This window comes from Alligator sinensis, unplaced genomic scaffold (genome assembly GCF_000455745.1).
Source record: "Alligator sinensis unplaced genomic scaffold, ASM45574v1 scaffold1072_2, whole genome shotgun sequence".
NCBI lineage: Eukaryota > Metazoa > Chordata > Crocodylia > Alligatoridae > Alligator > Alligator sinensis.
The window spans coordinates 32854-42720 of record NW_005842278.1 but is presented as its reverse complement, the minus strand read 5'-3'; the positions used below and the strand labels follow the sequence as shown (position 1 = coordinate 42720).

The window sequence follows — 9867 nt, the reverse complement described above, 5'->3', positions numbered from 1 at the left end:
CCACCCCATGCTTTAGGGCCCCCCCCATGGAGCCAGGTGGAGTGGCCGCAGCAACCCCACACTGCCGCTGGCCTGACCTTTGGCCACTCAGCACCCTCCCCCCAGCCACTGAATCCGCTGCTGCTCAGCACCCCCTCCTCCACCACCCTCAAATCCACTGCTGGCTTCTTGCATCCAAGGGTAGGGCCCCACACAGGCCAATTTGCCCCAAGCCATGCACCCTGCTCTGGTCATCTCCATCTACCCCTAGCCTCTTCTACTGATCTGAGGTTTAGTGCTAAGTTTTGAAGAAGAAAGAAGTAGATTGGGAGGTTAATGTGTGGATGTGACTGCTTTCAGATTCAGTCTGATTGAATCACAGAGTAACCAACCATCTCTCTTCCTTCAGAGAGAAAGGAAGATTTGCTTCAGCTGCTGACAGTTTTTTTGTGTTTTTTTTTTAAAACATATCCCAGCTTTAAAATAAGTATTTCAATGCTACACTTAGTCATAAGGACCGGATGACCAGCAGAGAAAAGAAAAATAGTTCCCCCTCCCCTTACTCCCCAGCTAAAAATGTCTCAAACTATAAAAGTGAAAACTTGCCATGAGTGCTTCAATAGAATTTTCTTGCTTGCAATATTTTATGGAAGAGTTAAATGGTGTCCCTTTAAAGACCAATGTAGCAATCCAATATAATAGCTTCAGTTTGAGACAAGGGTTTACACTCACCTTAATGTTTCATTGAATCTGACTGTAGCTGCACAATGGAATACAATATTAATGCAGTCTATGAGAGTTTCTTTGTCCTGCTCACTAAGGTCCAGTTCAGGCTGTGTAAGTTCACTAGTAACTGCTATTATTTTTGTTTTAAAGTCTGGTTGTTCTTCTCTCAATCTGTCAAAGAGCTGTCAAAATAAAATTACATTACTACATTAAAAATAAATAAATAAATAAATAGAGACAAGCAGTTAGATTTCTACTTCAGCATATGTAAAAAGACAGACAAGTCTCTTCTACTTATACAAAGCTGTGCCATGTTCATTACTCGTTAAGTATATGCAGTGGTGTAATGAAAATGAAATAATCCTGTATTCAGGTAAATACATATGATAAGGTTCCCCCTGGCCTCCAAACTTTCCCCAAAGCAGGGGGAAGGCCCTTGTCTTACAGACACAAATCTTGGGGTAGAGGCGATATCTTTTGTTAGACCGTGTGAAGGAGTGAAAAAAGAATACGAGCCAGCACGGGCTGTGGCAGATCAGGAGACTGACTTACCCGAGGGCTCTGGCCCTGCATGCCTGGATACTGCTGTGTCGATGCTTCTCTAAATGGCATTTCCTCCGGATTGAAGGAGGAAACCCAGCATTGGCTCTTTTGAGCTGGCACATTATAGGTGGGAACAGAGAAGATCGGAAGCAAGGAAGCTCCAGGGCAGCTGGGACCGGAAGCAGCCATCCCAGCAGAGCAGAGTGTTACCAACAATTGGGAGATAGAGATAGAACAGCTGGCACCACGCCAGTCACCTGTGAGCCAGCCCAACCCAGCAGCAGACAAAAAGGGCTGCAACACAAGCCTGAAGAGATTGGCTCTGTGACCAGGAGAAGGAGCAAGTGGGGAACAATGGGGACACAACCTGAAAACCTAGCTGAGCAAGTCCTGATTATTTTTTTCTTTCTATTGTTGCGGGGGGTTTAAGTGCAGTCTGGTCCTTTGAGCCTCTCGGGGAGAGAGTGCTAACAAGGGTACCAACAGTGTCCTTAATGAGTTGATAATAGATTTTTTGTTTGACTGCTCTTGTAGTGAAAACGCATCTTCAGTGATGCCTTTATTGGACTGTAACCTAGTCTTAAGGGACACTGGACTAAGCCTGTCAAATTTACCTGTCAATGAGGGTGGTGGGATAGGCCAAAAGACAGGACATTGTATTTTGTGGTGGTCCTTGAATAGGAACAGAAGTGGACTAAGGACCTTAGGCTTGGACTATTGTAAATGCGAGTCCTGTGAGAAGGGATCAGCCAGCCCTGCAGACTCTAAGCAGGGACCCCTATATCTGAACAAATAAACAGCATCAACATGGTGGTAAGGGCAAGGGGTGTAGCAGAAAGAGAAGCCCCCAGAAAAAAAATCCCCTAGAGTATCCCAGGATTGTACTGATCTGTAGACTCTTCCTCCCCATTTCATTTCATCAGGTCATGGTGGGCAAGAGAATGTAGTCTAAAAAGGCACTAGCCCCAGGATATCCTCATCTGTAACTTACAGATGGCACAGACAAGCAAGGAATGCAAGAGACATGGACCCCAGCCTTATCTGGTAAGTCCCTGACAAACCAACTAGATAGTTGCAAAAACATTTGCAAGCTTTCAGGCCCAAATGCCCTTTGTCAGGCAAAGGAGAATTCAAAGACTAAAATTTCTCCCAGGTACAAACAGAACTTCATACAAATGCCTGGGAGAAATTTTACAGTCTTTTAATTCTCCTTTGCCTGCCAAAGGACATTTGGGCCTGAAAGCTTGCCAATTTTTTTGCAACTATCTAGTTGGTCTAATAAGAGATAATGACCTCTACTCCAAGAGCTTTGTCTGCTCATGCCTCTAAATCAACATGGCTACAACAAATATCTTCATCTTACATTGGCATACAGGGCTGAAGAGGAGCAGACAGCCTCCTGCCCCCCACCCCTGCAGTTGTTTTGACAAAACTTCAGTTACACAAACAGCACTGATTAAGGGGGGGGGGGGGGGGGGGTTTTAAAACAAACCCACTCAAACTCTAAAATGCAGATCCCATAGTAGGATTATATGGAGGCATGAATGGCTAGTAACAAGTCTGTGATGGAGATGGAGGTGGTTAGAGCTCCACAGCTTCAACTGTACTACTGAAATGCCAGCATAGCTTATTCCAGCAGCTCCAAAGTCAGAGTTCTGCCCAAGCAGAATGCCAGTTTTCTTTATCAACAAGAAAAGCAAACAATGGGTGGAGAGCATCACAACTAACTGTTACTCGTTCCCCAACCTGAATGACCAGGTATTATGTTTTCTATGAGCAAAAAAAAATCTCATGAAATTCAATAAAGGACAAGTGTAAAGTCCTGCACTTTGGATGGAACAATCCCATGCACTGGTACAGGCTGGGGACCAACTGGCTAAGCAGCAGCTCTGCAGAAAAGGACCTGGGGGTTACAGTGGACAATAAGCTGGATACGAGACAACAGGGCTAACATACTGGGCTGCATTAGTAGGAGCATTGCCAGAAGATCAAGAGAAGTGACTATTCTCCTCTATTCAGCACTGGAGGCCACACTTGGAGTACTGTGTTCAGTTTTGGGCCCTCCATTACAGAAAGGATGTGGATAAATTAGAGAGAGTCCAGTGGAGGGCAACAAGAGTGGTTATTGGGCTGAGGCACATGACTGATGAGGACAGGCTGAGGGAACTGGGGCTTACTGAGTCTGGAGAAGAGAAGACTGAGGGATGGGGAGATTTAAACAGCCACCTTCCCTGAAGGGTGGTTCCAAAGAGGATGGAGCTAGACTGTCATTTTCCACCACCAAGAACAGAACAAGGGTCTCAAGTTGCAGCAAGGGAAGTTTAGGTTAGATGTCAGGAAAAACTCAGTAGGAAGATAGTAAAGCACTGGAACAGACTACCAGAGAGGTTGTGGAATTTCTATCCTTGGAGGTTTTTAAGATCCAGGAAGATAAAAGCTTCAGGTGGGATCATCTAGTTGGGGATGGTCCTAGATAACCTCCTGAGGTTCCTTCTAACTGTAATTTCTTATGTCGCACCTGTGTGAACAAGGTAAAGCCTTTGGTGGAAATCTACAGCAGGGTTCAAATTCAAACATATAAAGCTATAACAAGAAGCTTTACTTGACAGAAGCAATTTTAACTGTATCCAAACCAAGGCCACATTGGTTTAGGATGTAGCCAAGTCAGTTAGTTCAAGCAGTACAGACATGAAGAAAATACTAGAGTGCAGTCCCTTCTCTAGAGGAGGGATTTCGCTACTGGACTGTATCCATAGGACAAATCACTCCAGTGCATTTCCCTCTTGATTGAAGAATTCTGAACCTCAAAATCAACCCCTTTGATAAAAATGCACAATGGACAGTGGCTCTTCTATTTAAAGTTATATCCCTTACCACAATTTTAAATGATACAAATTTGATGGGGCTTTGCATTTTGCTGCAGAGGCCAGAAAGTCATTAGCAGAACTGAAGAGTTGTAACAAGTTGTTACAAGAGGTTCACACTTTCCCACCATTTCTGAAGTGGCCATATTAGCATTTCCTAGCACCATCTTTTAGAGACTTACCTTACAGCTGATCATTTCTTCCACTCGCTCTTGAGGATTCTGTTCTGCCTTGTGTCTCACTAATACATAAACAGCTTTTACTTTAGAACAAGACCGTAGCAACTTCTCCAGAAGCACTTTTCCCAAGAAGCCAGTAGCTCCTGTGATGAGGACATTCTTTCCTTCATAGTATTCTGGGATGGATACCATTATGATCTAAAGAAAGAGAGTTTAACATGCATTAAAAAGTTTAACTATCATTCAGTAGCTTGCATGAAGTGTAAACTGTAGATACGAACACAGAACTAATGGTTGAGCCAGAGTTCAAAGTTAATTTTTCCTCTACTGATATGCTGCTATTTCTCATAGGGGTGTCAGAGACAGACCAGATCGTGATAAACTGCAAGGTGTGGGGGGTGGGAGCAGCATCTAGCCACTTGCAGAAGGTGACTTTTTTTTTTCCTTTTTTCAAAGGAAAGAGCAACATACTGCAATTAAAACTTGGGCCAACTACACCTTTAGAACATGTGGATACTTCACATGTGCTCACTGAAGACAAGGGACCAGGGGACCCACTGCTGGGTCACAGTTCAAAAAGGTATCCCTCCTTTGCCATTCCTTTTAAGCTACGTGATTGAACTGTAGAACAAACTAAGACAAAAACGAGAAAGTAGAGTGATCCCCAAAAAGATAAGTATATTTGGTAATTTAAAAGTATTACTTTTATATGAATATTAAAAAATTGGGTTTGCATAACTGCACTAGAAGAATATATTTCTAAAGTAGAACAAATTTGGGGTTAAAGGGCACATCCAGATGAGCACAGATGTTTGTATCCCCAGGGACAAGAAGCAGCAGCAAACCTTGTGCTGCTATCTGTCCCTCCCTGGGGATACCTGTGCCACGTGCACAGCAGGTTATTGTGGGTGGGGTAGGGGAGGCTGCCCTGGAGTCCTGAGAGCCTCCCAGGGCAGGAAGCCTAGCCAGCAGCTAGAATATGGCTCCAGCTGGTCAGGCTCTGGTTTTGGACGATGCATACTGCCACCATGTGTGCTGCCCTGTTTTTTACCCCAGGACCTCTTGGGGTCAAAAAAACCCCACACACACAGAACAACATAATTCAAGGTAGCAATGTGGGGAACACCTTCATGTGCAGTGTGTGGCGATGCAGACAGGTCTGCAGCACCACATAGGCCATGTCTAGACAAGTGTGGACATGCAGTAAGAGGTCAAAAGTTAAAAAAACACTATAATAATCATCAGCATTTTTTAGAATTACTTTGTGTTCTGAAAGATTCAGAACAATCAGACAGAGGAAGCAAGAGCCTATCAACCACCACAAAAAACACATGTATAAATTGGGAGTCTAAGTTAAAATGCTTTGCCAGGTGAGCAGGCACTAATTTTTCCTTCAAAAATACTTCTGAAATGGATTTAAAAGCTGTCACTTTCCATCTTGCTTGCACAAAAAAAGGAGGACTGGACAAAGCTACTTGCCAGCCTTACTGCTTGTTTAGGTGGAGTTACTCTATTGATAACAAAAGGACTCTTATTAGCAAATAGAAACAAGATTGCAAAACAACCCAGAGCGATATAGATTTGCTTATCAAAGCTATTTGATGAATATTCATCTTTCATTACTGCTGGTGAATCTGACAGCCTGGAGCACAGATTGCCTGCGCTGTAGTCAAAGACACGACTGCAGTTCGTGTAGACATACCCAAGTTTGCTTGGGTACTGACAGAAGCTGCAGCAGCAGCAGTGCTCAAGAAGAGCAAGATGCCCACCTATTACCCAGAGAGGTTTGACAGATTAGGATGAATCTTGTGCCAAGTGTTAGCTACTTTGAAAGCTAACTCAGAGGCCTATAAGAAATTCCAGTTATCTGTGTAGAACAAATACACCCTTGAGAACAAACAGTTACATGGCATTTTCAGGGGATGCAAACTATTTTTCCCCTCATACTTTTAAAGGTGTCATCTTACTACTTGATTCAAGATGCTTGAATTTCGGAGGACATGGTAACTAAATTCCTTATGTTTGCCTTGGTTCTCTAGAGATTCACTTAGTTAAGGCAACAATTAGACTTACTAATCAATCATCATTTTTTCTTCAATGTTTCTTCCAAGCCAATTTAGAAAATACTGTAACATTTTCTAGAATGATGCTTGGTGCATCAATATACCAATGCTTTGGCTACGGGCAGAAATTACACAAACAGAAGTTCAATGCACATAAACCAATTTCAAAATGGCCACAATCAGTTTAAGATGAACCAGGATAGGTATAGTTTATTTTAGGTTAAGTCAGTTTATTGAACTTGTCCTAGATCCCCTTCTGGCCTGGACCACTGCAGGCATGTGGCTGCATTTCCACAATCAAAAGTGAACGCCTTCATTCGCTTACTGTTTCAGTCTATGCAGTTTAGACTAATCTGTGAAGATTGATTCAATTCGGCCTCAGGCTTTTTGACTGTCTGTCCTTAGTATGGTAAAGCCATGTCCCCTGCAGTTTTAAAAAGCTGCAACAAGTATGAACAGTGCTAAAAGCAATTTACCACTAAAACAAAAAAAACCAAACAAACCAAACAAAAAACCACAAACCAAACAAAAAACCACAAAACAAAAACACAAAAAAACAAACAAAAAAACAAAAACACACACAACGCACCACCTTCCCACACAATGCACACTGGAGTTGTGTTAAATTAGATAAATAAATAAATACTCAATCTAGAGGTATGAATGTTTACATAATACTAAATTTAGGCTTTCAAAAATATAGAAGTAGTAAGAAGCATAAAATTAATTTTCACTGCTATTATATTAGGGTAGAATATTAGAAGAGATTAGGTTTACAAAAAAAGCCAACAAAAATTAAAACAAAACCCACAAACAATACTCCTGGCCAATCCCACAGACAGGAGTTTAGTGCCCAGTTTAGGATTCGGGTCCCTTCACCATTCTTTCCCTTAATTTCAGTTAAAAATACTGGCTGCAAGGGACCCAGTTCATAAGTGAGCACTACCAGCAGAAAGCAGGAGTTGAAAGCTATTTGTACGATAAAAGTGTAACAATCTCAGAGATGTCCAGGTATCCTGTGCACAGAAAGTGAGTTCATAATGCTTTATTTTAGACCCACGTTATGGGAGACATCCTGTTCCCTGAGGGGGAAGAGAGGATACAATGCCATCCTTACCTAGCTAGGCCAAACATTACCTACTATAAAACTATTTAACAGCACAGATTTTAGAGAAGTCACAGGGGACGTTACAGAAAGGTATATGCAAATTGTATGCTGAATGTAAACAGTGCATCTGTTTGATCCTGAGGCTAGGGACAGACATTCAAAAAGCCTCAGCCTACACTGATCAATTTTTGCAGGTTAGTCCAACCTGGATAGGCTAAACTGGTTTGTAACTGTGCAGACATCCCCTCTGAACTCAAGAAATGCTAGCACATTCCTGCAGTGGCTCAGGCTAGAAGCCAGGGGGTACTAGAGCAGCCCTCCCTTCCCTTCCACAGGGCTGAGCCGAGGAGGGCATGGCCAGACCCCTGCAGGATGCTCCTGTTAGGGAGGGGTTCCCCCCCTCATTGCTCCTGCCCAGCCAAGCAAGGAGCTGAAAACAGCATTTAGCACCCCATAAAAACAAAAACCTCTCATTATTTCAAGCTCCTCTTAAACATTTTTTTCCAGGGAAGGAATGGAGGGACATTACCAGATCCCCTGTTGATTAAGCAGCCAGTACATTATCTGCCTTACACAGACACCTCTCAGCATTAGCTAGCATACCACATGCTGGCTACAGTCCATGTTGTGGGAGAGGGGAGGGGGGAAGCCAGGCAGACCCTGCTATGCCTGCAAGTCTGCACCAGAGCTCCAGCCAGGGACCAGAGGGGCAGGGCCAGCTCTGCTGTGGAGCCAAGAGCCCCGCCCAGGGCTGCAAAGCATATGGGATGCTGGAGGACTCTGGTTTAAGTTAAACCAGGAAAGGGTCTGGGACAGACACTACATAAACTGGTTTGACCCAAATCAGTTAAGTCTGATACTACATTCAAACAGGTTTATCTCAAACCGGTTTCAGCCATGTTCAAAAGTGTTTATGTGCACTGAACATCTGTTCTGTTACAGGTTTAAACCAGTTTCTGATTACTTAAGTTAGTTTGTGTGTAATGTCTGTCCCTAGCCTAAAGATGCAGATACAGCAACAACCTTGAAGGGACTTGCCTGCCTTACCTCCTCCCACACTAACTGGGCTGATACTGACACAAAGTCAAAAGTTTGAGTATTTCTTTACTCCAACATCTAAAGACTATTTATAAATTGGATACAGGACTAAGAGCAATATGTACCCCAGCCTCAGCCCCCTACTGTGATCTTCTGAAGTCAGCCTCTGGATCCAAGTCCACTTCAAGCCATGTGTCAGATGTCCTTTCATATTGTCAGGTTTGACCTAGAAACCACTACACATAGCCCAAGCAAAAGTCTCTGTTATGTAACTAATGCCCATCTGCAATGATAAGGAGGAGACAGTCTTAGATAAAGGAGGCTTGAAAACAAAAGCAGAATCAGAGGACTAGGGCAAAGAGCTGATTTAAATATTAAGATTCACACCCCTAGGTGGGGAGAAAGTATGCTAATGAAACATACATGTATGGAAATGAGATACATAGCTAAAACACAGGTATAGAGACATGCTCAGTAAAGAACTCCTTGCGTCACTCCCTTATAACCAATCAGCAAACAAGAATGCTTATGAAGGTCCAATACTCCTGTATAAAAGATGCTTAGAATTAAGAATCTGTGTGCTTGTTACGTGAAATTATTCCGCTTGCACCTTGTATTGCTAGCAATAAATCTTTATACTTTCACCCCTGGTATCTTTATTGGCTTTTGCATACCGGGCACGATTCCAGACTTGAGCTGGGGCTCAACAGTTTTTGGCACCCCAGATGGGACTGCCTTAGATAACTTTGCCCGGACTAGCTGACGACCAGACACAGCTCCTCCTTATCAAATGTCAGGCGCGCCCCGGGATCTCTTTTCCCGGTGAGACTTTTGTTTCAGGGGGAGCTGGATCGCTGAGGCGGCAGTAGCCTAACGGTGCAAAGCCATAGAGTGAAAGTATCAGTAACAGGCACCTGGGTGAGAGGGTAGAAAGGGCATAAGGCCTACCGTCAGCACGCCTGCCTGGGATTATCTCTGTAAGTATTCTATCTGGCCCGAGTCCAAGACCAGTGATTTTTCCCCTGTGAGGACGAGGACTAAGAACAGATCCCTGGATCCCAGGTAAGTCGGACGGTCAGGACCGGGAAGGCAGCCCTGAGATGGGTACTATTAACAGTAAGGTTAGGAAATGTACCCCCCTCTCTTGTGCATTGGGACATTGGGCAGAGTTTGGTGGAGATCCTATGACTAAGAAGAAAGCTAAATTCTTCTGTGAAACTGCATGGCCACACTATAAGTTAGATGATCAAGAACATTGGCCTCCGGAGGGAAGTGTTAATTATAATACTATCTTACAATTGATTTTGTTCTGCCGGCAGAATGGTAAATGGGAGGAATTGATGTATGCACAAGCGTTTATGTCTCTT

At 43.4% G+C, this 9867-nt stretch overlaps 1 protein-coding gene across 4 annotated transcripts in view; it reads right to left on the bottom strand.

Annotated features, from left to right (window-relative positions):
- The window catches only part of FAR1 (fatty acyl-CoA reductase 1), a 36011-nt gene extending 31522 nt beyond the window's left edge, over positions 1-4489 (bottom strand). For all 4 annotated transcript variants that reach the window (XM_006027943.3, XM_025209273.1, XM_006027944.3 and 1 more), the window contains exons 1-2: positions 4295-4489; positions 712-887 (exon numbers count right to left, since the gene is read on the bottom strand). In XM_006027943.3, coding sequence (XP_006028005.1) covers positions 712-887; positions 4295-4483 — 365 coding nt within the window. In that variant the 5' untranslated portion in view covers positions 4484-4489. The remainder of the gene's footprint in view (positions 1-711; positions 888-4294) is intronic.
- Positions 4490-9867: the final 5378 nt, after the last annotated feature.